Below are 15,759 nucleotides of genomic sequence, written 5' to 3'. Positions count from 1 at the left end.
TTATATTCCCACAACTTTTTTTTTTTTTTTTTGCAAAATCCTGGATGCAAGGACTTAACATGCTTTAAAAAAGGAGAAGAAATAAACTCTCATACTCTCTCACAAGTTAAAAAAAATAATAAAGTTAGACTACTTCAAAGCTGAAAAAAATCCATCAAAACTAATATCCAATGCCACTTTTTAGAATAAAGGGGGAGGCAGCTTCAACACATGATGTAATTTTTTTATGTCCTACTAACAATTTTCGTTCATTTAAGTAACAGACACAAATATTCTAAGGCTGCTTGTCATCTCAGAAGAGCTCTACAATGATTTTAAGGTCTCAAAAAAATAAATAAACAGCTAAATTATCTTTTATGAGGTCTTATGAAGTTTATTTTGAACCGCGATTAAGGCACAGTATAATTGACAAAGATCAGTGCTAAAAGTCAAGGGACCTTAATGCTAGTATTTAGTCTACCGTTATCATATAGCAAGGTTAAGAGAATATTAAATGGTAGTTTTCTAATCTTCGCCACTACCACTGTAAAAGAGAATAATACATCTTATTTCACAAGATAGGTGGAGCTCGGTAGGACATGTGAACACATCTGAAAATGGACAGTGTGTGTTCCTTGGTTCCACCTGGACAAAATAGCTTACCTTTAGGCCCCCTCAAACCAAGAGCACCAGGGGGGCCTTTAATGCCTGGGAGGCCACGAAGTCCCATCTGGCCTGGGAAACCATTTTCTCCAGGGGGTCCTGGGGGACCAGGGGGTCCAGGCCTTCCGGGAAGGCCAGAAGCTCCCGACTCTGGACGCTTGAGACTGGCAGCCATCTCAGCAAAATGTTCTAAAAGAAAATAAACAAAACGACCCAGAAAAGTAAGAAATATGAAAGTGATTCAAATGAAAAGAGCAGTATGTCAAGTGCCTGTTTTCTAAATGTGTCATTAGAACTTCAAAATTGGTGGTGAGAAATGAATAAAGTTGGATCATTTTTCCATGGGCTCTCTGCCAAGACTCTTCACTAGGGCTGTTCGTTCAGCTCTCCCTGGATATATTTGGCCCTGCTGTTTTGAGAAAATGGGATAGGGATAAAAACCTTGAACTGCAAGGCTTTGGTGTGAGTGTGTTCTAAATAAATGAGTGTGTCACATGAATCCTGACTTGTTATCTGGAAACCCAGGATGGGAAGAAAATGAGTGTCTTAACATAGGTAGAGGTGGATGTCCAGAAGCTTTTTAAAAGCCAAAGACATTGTCCAGAATTAGTATTGAGACACCATTTGAGACCTAGCCTCATATTTTTACTTCAAAGATACTAAGTAACCTGAAGAATCCTGAGAAGTCATGACTTCTTATGAATTCTTCTTCTCAAATTTTTTTCCATGCTTGGAACAGACAACAGACATTTTAAAAAACCTGCTTCTTGGGAAGGGTCATAGTCTGTCTTAAAAATTAATAAGTGTGGGCTTTTTCAGGAACCATTAAATAGATTAAGAATCATCCACTAAAACCATGGAGAATGAGAAAACTTTTCCATTAAAATACTCTCCAGGAAATATTCTAGTGTAATGTTGTTTAAAGCTTTAGGGTGTGAAAGAGTATATGAATTGGAAACACAATTCTAACCAGCATTTTAAAATTGTTTCAATGCGAGTATTCTAAGTTCATCTTATATAAGTAGGAGCATAAAATCACAATTTTCTAGATATGTGAAGTTTAAAATTGAAATATCCTTTTAAGATAAAATATCTGCAATGAAGGGACATACTGGTTTTCAAATATAGAAATGACAGTTTCATTCAGAAAATTCTACAAGTCTGCAACACAAATTAGACTATCTCATGAGCATACAAAGAAGAGTATTTCTTTTCTGACAGAATTGGTTCCAACCAGAATGTGATAATGACCTGGTAGAAGGCCCCGGTGTTACGGGACCTCTTCAGTTACATCTTCATTTTCAGTGTGGTTCCAGAACTAGACCAATTCTGAAACAGCTATAACAAATAGGAATCTTTATAGCTACAGATAAGTTTAAAGGTTAACAAATATGAAAATAAATCATCATTTTGGTAAAATACTGGTTATTGATTTTCTACATAGATGGTACATGAGTAGTCATAATGTCCTTACGCTTCTCATGGGCATGGAGTCTCTCAATCACTTCTCATAGAATCTACAGAGAGAACAGTTTCGGGCTGGGTACTCACTAGGTGGCAGGGCATTGAAGAGGAGAAAGGTGCTTGTGAATTGTTCTGAAGGAAAAAAAAGTGTGTGTGCGTGTGTGTGTGTGTGCGCGTGTGTGTGTGCTTTCTCATAAATTAACACCCTTGGCAAAAAAAAAAAAAAGTCCAAGCTAATCTAGGAAGGTAATATTTTCCTTTTTCTTTGAAGCTATAAGTGATTGTGATGGCTATAAATTAGATAAAACAGAAGTGACATTAATATTATTCAAAATTTGCCTCCTTTAAAGCACACAAAAAGTCAAGCCGTTACAATTTATTTACCTTGCATGACTCTCATGCAAACCTGCTTAATGTGCTGATCTGTTGGTGCTCTACCCTGGGACCAAAAAGAAAAAAGACAGGTTATACACAGAACCTACACAGTTAAATGGTAAACGGACAGACTTGGCAAGAAACCAGGTGGCTGGATTTACAACAGGAGACCTTGCCTGCACTGCTACAAAGCTGACGTCTGGTCTAGCCTGGCTGCCCCACCCCTTATGCTGTGAGATGGAAGGAAAGAGGGAAACCACGGGGACTGCCCACCACTCACTGGAGGGCCTTGGATACCAGGCAGGCCAGTGGCACCCTGTTCTCCCTGCACGCCTCGTGGTCCAGGTGGTCCTCTTGGTCCTTCCATTCCAGGAAGCCCCCGACTTCCTTCAGGCCCCCTCAAGCCAGGCTCCCCAGGGTTACCCACCTAGAACAAAATGGCACACTATCGAACCAGGACTAAACAGAAGTAATGTGTCTACTTAATATTAATGCAATATAAATACACAAAATTTGAGGTTTACTACATTTTATTTCCTAAGAGGTATTTGTTTACAGATTACACATCCTCAACAAAAAGACACATAATACTGCCCAACAACTCACCTCTTAGGTTCAACTAAACTTTTAAAGAATCTTTCTTTTTGGTAAAAAATATTTTCAAAATGTTAATTGAAATAATAAATTTTTAAAAACACATTCTTCCTACTTTAAGCTATTTCCTAAGAGCGAGTTAGTTTTCAATAAGGCTTGTTAACTTTTTCTGACCACAAAAAGGCCACTGAGTGTTTACAAGACATGTTACTTTGTATATCATTAATACAGAAAGCATAAAGTAAAGATATTTCAAGAACATAAGTTATTTAGCTTTTATAACATTCTTTGGAGAATTTAAAGATGTCAGATGTACCTAGGAACTAAATTAATACATTTAAAATGCCACATTTAAAATGTTGCACTTAAAATCAATACATTTAAAATACTCGAACAAAAAGAGTAAGTCCACAATTTAAGTATTGAGGAAGTTAAAAATGTAAATATTAAAAAGTTAGAAATAAACCAACTATTTCATTAGCATAAGAGCATAGATTTTCTTTCTGAAAGCAGACCACTAACAACATTTAAAAGAATCCTTGTGTACAATAACTGCTTAAAAAAATCAAAGATTAAATTAATTCACTTTTTGTTAAACTACCTCTGGTGGCATTTGTGGCATAGTAGTTGCAATGTACTGTTGTTTATAGAATAAGAATGAGACGATAACACGAGACAGCAAGGGAATGCTAGTGTTGAAGATATGAATGTTCATAAAGCAATTTAATCCTGCTTCTTTTTCATGTGCATCATTTATCTAGAAAGAGCTAACTTTCAAACATTCAAATGTTTTAAACTGAACGGAAGAAGGCGATGAAGCAATGCTTTCACTAGACACATCTAAAGAAAGCTCAGCAAATGTGCTTTTTCAATCCCTTTATGCAAAAAAAAAAAAAAAATCGACATTCATCTAAGTCAACCTGTCAAAATTGCTCCTATAGAGAAGTTATGGCTTAAAAGACTTCCTGAAAGAGCGTCAACTGGGAGAGCTAAGGATGTGCTGCAGAAGGCTGGGGAATTGTCAGGTGACTAGAGTGCAAAGCTTTAAAAGCTTCTAAAACAACTCAGAGGAGAAGCCAAAATGAATTCAGAAATACACTAAAGAACAGACAGAAAACAAAGGAGACCAAATCAGAGTGGATTATCAGGCTGGCAATGTCTGAAATATTGCTAGAACAAGGGACAAGAAATTTTCGATCAAGTGATCAAGGAACAACATGACGAGGAGAACATGAAGACCCTGGATCTTTGGGGAAATTTTTCTCAGTTGAGGCACAGTATACTGAAGTAGAAATGCACTGCATCTACTTATCAAGTCTGTCTATGCTGAAATCACTGAGGACAGTGAAAGTCTTCCTGTTGGTAACTATTTCCCTTGATTCTAGGACAGTACACTTCGGTATTTCATCGGTATTACCTGGGTCATGTCAGAAAAGACAGGGGTAGGAAGGTAGGCGATAAGTCAAGAGCTAATTCATAGTATTATATCCAAATTTAAAGGAAATGGACTTATTTTGAGTGCTGCACTGTTCATTCATTTTTTTCTTTTATAGATTGAATGCTTACCATTGAACATTACTATTTCAAGACCGTGAAGTAGCATTTTTGTTGCCAAATTCTATCAAGATTTACTCTACATTTTTCTCAATCCTAAAGGGTTTCTGTAAAGTATTCCTAGGCATAAAGATGTTACTTGAAGCTTGAGACTGTGACATGGTGTTTAGAGATGGTATTTAAGTAGATAAGTTAATACAAGTCAATAAGTTCCACCTTAGTGGTATGTAAAGAGCCCAGGGCTGGGTACTATAACTAAATCTGGTGAGGCCTCCTGGAGAAAGTGGAGCTGAAGATGAAGCTAAATGATTGAATAGGAGGTAGCTATTTTAAGGAAAGAGAAAGGCTGCACCAGGTTAAGAGAATAACATGAGACATTACACAGCATGCCATGTAAAAAGAACTGCAAACAGATGAAGTTCCAGACACGTGAGAAGATGAGGTTGGCAAGGCAGAGAATACTTCATTGAAAGCTATGTATATCGTGCTTAGAGTCTGATTTTATTCCATAAAATGCTATTCTTGAAGGATTTAAAGCAGAGAAAGGATAAATAGTGGGTTTTATCTTTCTATCCAGATTACCTTGGATGCTGTGAGGATAACATGTTGGACAGGGACAGAGAGGAGTAGGGGAGATTCCAGAAATAGGAAAGATTAACTGGAAGATGGTGATTAGTGACATTAGTGAGATTGAGATCTGAACTTCATTTTTTCTCCTTTATACTAAGTTTCTCATTTCATCAAATGTACATTCCTTTCAAATTGAAATCATCCCGGGCTTGCAACTAATTGGTTCTATAATTCTAAATTCATCTAATCTCTAAAGACGTCAATTTAGTCTCTGCAAAATGACAAATTGAATGAGATAACCATTTTCTAGCTCTAATAATTCTCTATTTTCTTATGCATTACACTTCTATATTACTCTCCCAAACAGAGCACACAGGAGATTAAGAAAATTACAGAAATATTTGCCAACAAATTGTACAACTGCCAGCAAAACTCAATTATACTTTCATCACCACAAAGCACAAGTCAGTTCTTTAAAAATGACCCATTTGTGGAAGAAATTGCCACATTATATACTCATTGAGTCACTTATACTATGAAAAAAAAAAATCCCTTTAGAATGTTTAGTTCAACAAGCAGATCCATTTATACTATTGTGTGTTTTTTTCTTTGGATTAATCCATTGCTTAAAAAATAAATTTAGACATTCATTTCCTTGAAGGTAAGTCCTTTAAGAATTGAATTATACAGAATGATTTCATAAAGCAGAACACTGAATTTTCTGCAACTTTATTGATATTTTTATTTTTTTATACCATTACTGTTCATTATACTTACAGTTCCCTTTTGGCCAGGTAATCCTATATCTCCCTAAATCAATAAAACAAAATTATGTTAGAACAATGTATTCACCTTTGATAGTTTCCTAGAAACATGTAACATGTTAATGTGCTGCTGAAATCTATAGAAAACCGTGAACAGATGAAACAAAACCATGACACCACAGAAAACATTAGACTCAAAATCTGGATTCTAGTCCCTATTTTGCTACTTAACTTTACGATCCTATGTAAGCTGTATAAGCTTCCAGCAGTTCACTAACTTATCTGTGAAACAGCAGGGTTGAATCAGAGCTCTCCAAGACTCTATCCAGATCTAAAGTACTGAGCATCGAGAATTAACGTGTAAGTCGAAAGATATTAAACTAGCATTCTGTTATTAAACATAATAGACATTTAAACCTGATGACTTTATTTTTGAAACTCTAAAAATATTTTGAAACTCTAAAAATATTTTTAAGATCTTCCCAAAGTCTATCAAGCCAAATATTCATGCTTTTATGCTTAAAAAAAAAAAACCTTGAAAATCTCCCACCACTAATTCTAGATATGAATTCAGCTCATGTTTAGCACATCAATTCATTTCCACTACAAAACAGAATGATTTAAAACATCCTCTTAGCCCATCAAATAAACAATTTTAACAAAAAAATATGATTAAAATGATTCTTTTTGGAATTAAATAGGAAGATTTGCCTAATTCGGATGTTATACTAACTCTAAATCCTGAAAATCTGAATAAAATAACATCATCAGAATTTTTTCCTGCACTAAAAGTTCTCTGAAACTAATTTAGGAGAAATCTGTTACACTTCCCCCACCCCAAAGGACCAAATATAAGTTTCCACATTAGGTCATGTTAGATTATGCAAACCATAATGATGAGCCAGCAGATCTAGTAGTCCTGGCAGTAAAGATAATTTGTTCTTGTTCTTATTGTCTTCCTTGAGATTTAGCAGCAGCATTCTCTGGAGATGGGGGTTACTTCCTTGGAGGGTTTTAGATTAGAGAGATTGCCTATGGTCACACTTGTAAGCCACAGCTAACTATAGTAAAACTGATTTTGTTTCCAGGATGGGCACTAGATATTCTATAGTCATATAAGAATCACCATAAATGTCTAGATATAAAGCCACAGAGAATTCACCAGCTCTAAGGGAATATTTTGTTCCCCAAAAGTTTAAGGCTAGGTCTGTCACTTTGGGGATGTTTCCTCTTTGCTTTACTTGATCTTGGCTGCAGTCTTGGAGAGTCATTTGTTAGCTCATATAAGAAACATCTTAACCTTTAAAGAAGGCAGCAAAGATAACATTGTAAGAGAAAAGAAAAAATATATATGTTCTAATACAGTTTGAAATAAGTAAATCTACATCATTAACCAGGAAAAACAGTGTCTTACAAGTTCACCCCTTTCTCCTGCTTCACCTTCTTCACCAGAGGCACCCTAAAAATTAATATTAAAAGTCACATTTTTAACATCATAGCCCTTGGCTCAGTTTTATTTATTTATTTTTTTATTAAATGTATTGAGGTGACATTGGTTAATAAAATTATATAGGTTTCAAGTAATACGTTATATGTACATTGCATTGTAATTGACAGTTCAGAAATAAACCCCCATATATATGGGTAAATAATCTTTAACAAAGGAGCCAAAAATATACAATAAAGGAAAGCCTTGGCTCAATTTTCAGCGGTCAACATTGGTAAGCATTCATAAGTGCCCACAGTGCTCCCAGGATTATGCAGATATACAAAATGCTCTCAGTGGCTTTCCAATCTAGCTGTCAGTGGCTAGCCCAAATCCAAAAATGGCCTAGAGAAAAGCCAGAAGGTGAGGCTGAGTTTCTGCTAAAGGTAGGATTACTGACTGTATCCACAATTTTATAATAGGTAATCTTTGGAAACGGGCTCTTACAGTATAAAAAGAAATCCAAAGAAAGGACTGACCCTAATTCATATGCATACTTTATTTGCTAAGGTCTTGATAAAGAAAAACTTAAAATATTACGATACGTCTGTGGAAGCCTTCATCAGAGTAAACCAGTTTGGTGAATGAAGGAGTCAGGCTCACCCTTTTCAAAAGAAAAACAATGTGTAGTTCTGGAGGCAGAGCCGTCATTAGCCATTAGCTCCAGTTTATTAAAACAGTAGATAAGGCTACAGACAAAAATAAGCTCCAGGTTTCATTCAATATGAAGCACATTAAGAAAAATGTACTAGCCTCCAACGTTTTAATCACACCCATAAACCAGCTGGTGCTCCCTGCTGGTGAAGCACATCAATGCACATTAAACACTGCATTTCATACTAGTCAAATAAGACCTACCTGTTCACCTTTTGGACCAGATTCACCGACTACACCCTGTAATTAATAAAATATAATAATCTTTCAGTATTTTAAGATTTTTATCTATATAATTTCAAATAAACCAACCTCCTTTATTGGACCGGTAGGTAAGCACAAACACAAATAATGTGACAGAAGAGAATATCCCCCTCTCCTCACCACCTAACAAGAGTCAGGTAGGACCTGGAGAAACTGACAATTGTTCAACTCGAGGTATTGGACAACCTGGGCATTCTTTGATCACATCCTGTCAAAATCGACTAGTAGGAATGTAAATTTAGAACTCAATAGAAAGTGATTACACTGATTTTTTTTTCACTTTCTCAGATTTTTTTCTCCTGATAAATTATCATATTAATAGCTTTTTTAAAAAAATCTTAATCTCAGCTTCCAGTAATTTCAAATACTTTTGTTGATAGCTTTTTCTAATATATTTTAGAAAGTTTAGAATTTTCTAAAAGAAAGGCCAAAAAGAAAGTTGATTTAACAAAATAGTATAAATCCCTGCCAAATAAGGGACTTTCTGGAGGGCTAGGTTTCTTACCCTGTCACCTTTCATTCCAGGAAGTCCAGGGGGGCCAGGCAAGCCAGGGAGGCCAGGGCTACCAAGAGAACCCTGAAAAGCAAACACAAACTTCCCAGAATCACTATTTCTGCAACAATGAAAGCATACAAGCCAGACAAGCTTGGGTGTGTTGACTCCCATGTAAAATAAATGTACTGTGGTTGGTTTAACTCTGTTCCTGAAATTTGCGTCTCTCCTATATGCTTAGGAGACGAGAGACCAGTTCCCCCACCCCCTGTCCCGCCTCTGAGGTCCTCAATTCCCCAGTTTGCTCTCTTTTCCAACAGTGGGCTCTTTCAGTCAATCCCCTACAACAGTACTGCTTCTCTTGCTGTGTAAACAAGCACGGCTGGGGAAGTAAAAGGCAGCATTCACGCACAGTTCTCTCCAATTCCAAGAACATCCAGAGGCCAAATGTAGCACTTCATGCTTCTCCTGGTTTTAAAATGTGTGCTATATGCCACGCTGATTAAAATACCCTCTGAGGATGTTTTAGATATAGTTTGAAATTACACATATAGCTTTTCACATATTCACATAACAATCAAAATCAAGTACAGATGATTAAATTACCCGTTGTAGATTGTTCTTCTCTCCTTTTATTTTTAAAAAACTTATTATGTTTTGTATGAAGCACATAAACTGCTGGAGACTTAGAAACATTACTTACCAGTTTACCTGGTAGGCCTGGGGGTCCTACTGGTCCTATTTCTCCTCTACTGCCCTGGAAAAACACAAACATGATTGTCGACTGGATGGTTTGCCAAAATTCAAGTGATTAATTACTACGTCAATAAAAATAACATCTTACCAAGGTTATTGTTTAAATATAAGTCATCAAAGCATTCTCCCCATCTTTGACTAAAGGCAGAGATCTTTATGTAAAATACCTAAAGCCTCTTCGGTGTTCATCCTTCAGTGAACATCCTAATGTTGTTCACTGTGATTATAGACCATTAGATAGAAATATCAACTGATAGATCTGTATAAAATGGCAATCAGTAATTTTTAGCATCTAAATCACCATCTAACTTATGTTATGGTTATTTATGTACATGTTTTATCCCCTCATTTAGACTATGTGCTCTTGAAGTATAGGTGTGTTAATTCTGAATTCCATATAATGCCTAAAACACAGAGTAAACTTTCTGGGATACAGTGCATTTTAAAACAACATCTGGCAAATAATCTTGAACCTCAAAAGAGTGAAAAAAGAGACACAGGACCGAGATGTTTGCCTTCCAACCGCTACTGGAACTTTGAAAAGACATAGATAGTAGAAATGTATAGAGTTTCTGAAATAAAAAATTTTTTGTTCTCATTCTTGTTTTAAATATGTCTTTAAAAAAGTAAATAACTTTAGAAAGCATAATTTATAATGAAGATACATCAAAATCAACACTCTAATTTCATTTTTTGAACCAATTTCAATTTTTTATTTGAAACTTGAAGCCCTCTGAGGAGACACGTGAACTCTTCAATTTCTTTCCCCTAGAACTTCATACAGTTTTATGCAATCTGATAAAAGCTTGATTTATTCCTAGCACATGTTCAACTAAGCTGAACACTAGGTTAAAACATAAACAATCACATTTCCTGGATAGTGTTATAAAAATGAAAGTAGTCTTTTGGGTCTGTTTTTCTTTAAAATGACAACTTCGTATTAATGTTTAATATTTATAAATGCTTCTGATAAGATTATCTTGATCTGACTCATATGCTATTCATTCATCTATAACATGTCAAGACTCATAAACATTCTGAGTTTTCAATTTCTCTAAAGGATTGAGAAATGTTTGCCAAATTGCAAGTCGCTAACTATGAGGTATAATATCGTTGTGTTCATTTCATATGACTTATAGGTGATTTAAATTAAATGCTCTTAAACACTTTTAAAATTTTTTATATAAGCAGCCTATCTAGTATATGAGTTTGGATGATACATTGGTCCTTAACCTTGTGAGCAGCTTGGAAGCCAGAGGCAGTGCCCTAATGAGGATAGATGCTGGAAAGATATAAGTCTAAATGAAAATCAGCCACTCTGATAGATTCTTCCATCCATCTATAAATATAAACACTGGGTTCAACCCCATTAATTTAGCCAGCACTTCAAAGTTCAAGACAGATTTTTTGCAGTGTATCTGCTCTTTTGGCATTTTCAAAGAATTTCAGAACTGTATCATGAGTGAGATCCTAAATGTCATTGAGCTAACATGACTTCAATTCACAGAACAGTTAATAGTCATTGGTGGGGAAAATAATTAATCATATCAGAAAGGGGAAGCTCAGTTCTTGACACAACTGCAAGTATTCACTTCTAAATAAATGAACCATGATGCCATTTTATCCAAAATAAAGATGATTAATGGAGTACTTTTTTTTCTCTTCCATAAACAAAAGGGCTAAATGAAAATAAAGGATTATACAGCCTTTCACTTATATTTGGAGAGATTAATTATCTTTCCAGTCAAAGACAACAATTTTCTCTGCCGGAATCTTATTTTCTCTGTCTTTCATGAGCTCTTATTATTTAATTTATAAGTATTTTCCAACCACTGGCAGGCCCTGGGTCATCCATATGAATGGCTCAGAACCCCAGTACAGACGGCCCACTCTGCCGAACTTGTATACCCAGGAGAGCCCAACACACATAAGACTAGGGGAAGGATTGATGAAATTATAGGCATTTACTCTTCTGTTACTGCACAAATAGATGGCATGTGGTTTCTCATTTTTATTTCATTCCATTCTATAAATCCTTGGCCATTCTAAACAGGTATTTCTACATAAATCATGTCACTATTTAAAAAAAAAAAAAAAAAAGGTAATTTTTCACACCTGGCATGTGGTTTCTCATTTTTATTTCATTCCATTCTATAAATCCTTGGCCATTCTAAACAGGTATTTCTACATAAATCATGTCACTATTTAAAAAAAAAAAAAAAAAAGGTAATGTTTATTTTCACAACAATTACCAAACAGCTATGAACAAAGTGTTGGGGCAAGGTTTCCTGATGGCCATTCTTATAATTTCTATGCATTTTTAAAACATGCATAATCTTTCTCTAAGTTCTGGAATTTCCCCTGTAACTAAGATGAACATGAGTAATCAATATATAAATAGTAATCTCTAAAAACGTAGATTAAACTAAACGAATTCTTCAAGGAGCAATTAATCATGAGCTGGTAACCACAAGTGTGCTAAAATAAATGATAAACCTCTTTTTTCAACAGCTGTGGTGATAACCATATTCTCAGATGTGGACAAGGGAGACTGTAAGGAAATGGCTATTCTGCCCAGTGGTTAATATTTACAAGCCCCATGACAATAAGAGCTATGACTTTTAACAAGAGAACTGGAAGGAAACCAGAATAAAGGCAAAAATCCTACTATAAATGTGAAGACTATAATAAAAGTTTCTAATTTTTTCCTGGATGCTCGGTGCCACCACATACATTTCTAACATGTTCAGAATATCTGCCAATTCATCCCTATTTGAGAATCTAATCAAGATTTTTTTTTAATTAAAAAAAAAAAAGACACATCCTCTACCAGTGATTCCCAACTCTGGTATGCATCAGAATTCCCTGAGCAGTTTTTTAGAAATATATTTCACTGGATGCTTCCACCACTCCATCTCCCCATTCCTCTTCTGTATTCCACCCTTCTCCCCCAGATTCTGATTCTGTAGGTTTGTGAATCTGTTTGGGCTTATGTTGTATTTGTTTGCCTTCACCAGCTTTAGACTTTTGTTAAATGCTCACTATGAAAGCTCCATAAATATTAAAATTTTAAATTTGCTAAATATGTTTTATACCATTAGAATTTGGCAAGTTAACTTCGAATAAAAACCATCCCATGGAGCCTGGACTTGAGCTGTTAAAGCATTTGAAGGAGATACAGATGTTGAGCTCCATTGTCAGGTCTAAAAACCTGGCTCTGCCATGCATCAGCTGACTCTGGGCATGCAACTTAACCTCTCTGTGCCTCGGTTTCTTTATCTGTAAAGTGGGAATTAAAAACAGTACCAATCTCATAGGGTTTTTGAGAGGGTTAACTAGCACTTATAATAGTGTCTGGCTCATGGTAAGCATAAAGAAGTGTGAGTTATTATTTTTATATAAAGCACTTATAATAGTGTCTGGCTCATGGTAAGCATATAGAAGTGTGAGTTATTATTTTTATATAAAGTTTTATCCAAGGACTAAAGAAATCAGTGAAAATTACATTTTTAAATCAAATGTTTAATTACATTGTTCTTTGCCTTTCAACTCTCCCATGTCTCTTTAAAAGCACAAGTTGTATGAATATACAATGGGTAAAGACGGTCTATTCAATAAACAGTGTTGGGATAATTGGACAGACACATGCAAAAAAAAGAAACTGAACCATCTTCTTACACCATATACAAGAATAGACTCAAAATGGATTAAAGACTTAAATGTAAGACCCGAAACCATAAAATTTCTGGAAAAAAAACATAAGCAGTGATCTCTCTGATATTGCTACTAGTAATTTATTTTCAGACATATCTCCTCAGGCAAGGGAAACAAAAGAAAAATAAACAAATGGGAATACATAAAACTAAAAAGCTTTTGCACAGCAAAGGAAACCATCAACAAAACAAAAAGACAACTGACTGATTGGGAGAAGATATTCGCTTATGATACATTTAATAAGAGGTTAATATCTAAAATATATAAAGAACTCATACAACTCAACAACAAAAAAACAAATACTCTATTTAAAGAATGGGCAGAAGACCTAAACAGATATTTCTCCAAAGAGGAAATACAGATGGTCAATAGACATATGAAAAGATGCTCAAGGTCACTAATCATCAGAGAAATGCAAATTAAAACCACAAGAAATATCACCTCACATCTGTCAGAATGGCTATCAGCAAATCAAAGAACAAGTGTTGGCGAGGATGTGAAGAAAAGGGAACCCCCATACACTGTTGGTGGGATTGCAAATTGGTACAGCCACTATGGAAAATAGTCTGGAGGCTTCTCAAAAAATTAAAAATGGATATATCTTTTGATTCAGTAATTATATTTCTGAGTATTTATCCAAAGAAAACCAAAACAATAATTTGTAAAGATCTATGCACCCCTATGTTCATGGCAGCACAATTTACAATAGCCAAGATAGGGAAGCAACTTAAATGTCCATCAACAGATGATTGGATAAAGAAATTATGGTTCATGTATACAATGGAATATTACTCAGCCGTTAAAAAAAGTGAAATCCTACCATTTGCAATGACACAGATGGATCTAGTGGTTATTATGCTGAGTGAAATAAGTCAGAGAAAGAGAAACACCACATGATTTCACTTATATGTGGAATCTAAGGACCAGAAAGAACAAACTAATCAAAAAACAGACTCACAAATATAAAGGACAATATGGTGATGGCCAGATAAGAGGGGAGTTGGTTGGGGGGCTGGGAGAATGGGGTGAAGGGTTAAAGAAGAACAAATTAGTAGTTGATAGATGGTCATGGAATAGGGAGCACAGCATAGGGAATGTAGTCAGCAGTAATGTAATGGCTAAGTGGAGGGCCAGAGGAGAGAAAGAGCAATCAGGGATCATTTTATAAACTATACAAATGTCTAACCAATGTACTGTATGCTTGAAACTAATAATAAAATTAAATTTATAAGTAAATAGATAGATAGATAGATAGATAGATAGATAGATAGATAGATAGATAGATAAAAGCACAAGTCAAGCTTGGGAATAACAAGTCCCCAGTCCTAATTTCTCTAGTTTCTGTCAAGACCACTGATCACCAGGAAGGCATCACCTTTATAAACAAGTACAGTAAGTCCTCACTGAACATCATCAATAGGTTCGGAGACTTTAAGTGAAATGATGGACATCGAACCAAATGTACCAAAGGCTAATTGATATGAACAAGAGTTAAGTTTCTACAGCATCTCATCAACATTATAATGAAATGACATGCAATGAAACAATATTATTCGAGGACCTGCTCTACTGGGAGCTATTTTGTAAAATTCATTTCAATAAATACAGGCAAATAGTTCTACTTGGAAATCTCCCTTTAAAAATGGAACTCTAAGATTTTTAAAATGCCACAGAAAAAAATCAATTTCATTATACTTATGTTGTCATATTTTCTTTACTCCCCCCAAAAATGGATTTTATTCCATTGTGGTTTTTGTATTTGCCTGATTACCCAAAATGCTAACTAGCCAAAGGATGAACATTATCCTTAGTGTCTCACCAGTTTTAGAAGTGATAAATTATAAATCACTTTACTTGGTCTGTATATACTAAGTGCCTCTCTCTGGAAGATCATATTAGTCCTATTACAATAATAATTTTTAGGTTTGCCACAATGATATTTTAAAAATCTATTCAATTTCACACCATTGTATAGTTTCTATTTATCTCTAGTATGTATTTAAATAGTCCCTCACACACAGAGATAGATCGAAATCTGTCTAAACTGTAACCATCACAGCCTCTTCACAAATTACTGACAGGAGTAACATGCCAGGGAGTTGGGGAGTAAGAAGACAGCTGAGATCACTCAACACACCATATGGGGACCTCTGTGCTTGAGGATGTTAGTGACAGGGTGGGGGACTTCAGAAAAAATGAGGGAGGCTGCTGTACCCCAGGAGCCACTTCATGGTATGACCAAATCAGAGGCCCCAGCCACTTACCTGCTCTAAACCAGGAGCCCCACGGACCCAGGTCTAAACCAACTGAAAAGTGACGGAGAAAGCCAGAAACATAATCCAAGTGGTGAAGATATGTGCTCACATGTAATCACTGGAGATGCCAAAAAACTCTAATATATTTTGCTGTGGCATTGGCAAAAGTTGTGG

At 35.4% G+C, this 15,759-nt stretch overlaps 1 protein-coding gene across 1 annotated transcript in view; it reads right to left on the bottom strand.

Annotated features, from left to right (window-relative positions):
- Positions 1 to 15,759, bottom strand: part of COL9A1 (collagen type IX alpha 1 chain) — an 88,103-nt gene that overhangs the window by 14,722 nt on the left and 57,622 nt on the right. Inside the window, exons 29-36 of the mRNA XM_006926405.2 lie at positions 9,564 to 9,617; positions 8,873 to 8,944; positions 8,308 to 8,343; positions 7,378 to 7,422; positions 5,977 to 6,009; positions 2,762 to 2,908; positions 2,491 to 2,545; positions 643 to 831 (exon numbers count right to left, since the gene is read on the bottom strand). Of these exons, the coding sequence (XP_006926467.1) occupies positions 643 to 831; positions 2,491 to 2,545; positions 2,762 to 2,908; positions 5,977 to 6,009; positions 7,378 to 7,422; positions 8,308 to 8,343; positions 8,873 to 8,944; positions 9,564 to 9,617 (631 nt within the window). The remainder of the gene's footprint in view (positions 1 to 642; positions 832 to 2,490; positions 2,546 to 2,761; positions 2,909 to 5,976; positions 6,010 to 7,377; positions 7,423 to 8,307; positions 8,344 to 8,872; positions 8,945 to 9,563; positions 9,618 to 15,759) is intronic.

This window comes from Pteropus alecto, unplaced genomic scaffold (genome assembly GCF_000325575.1).
Source record: "Pteropus alecto unplaced genomic scaffold, ASM32557v1 scaffold7, whole genome shotgun sequence".
Lineage (NCBI taxonomy): Eukaryota > Metazoa > Chordata > Mammalia > Chiroptera > Pteropodidae > Pteropus > Pteropus alecto.
The sequence above is the reverse complement of the archived record's forward strand: the minus strand, read 5'-3'. Positions and strand labels throughout refer to the sequence as shown.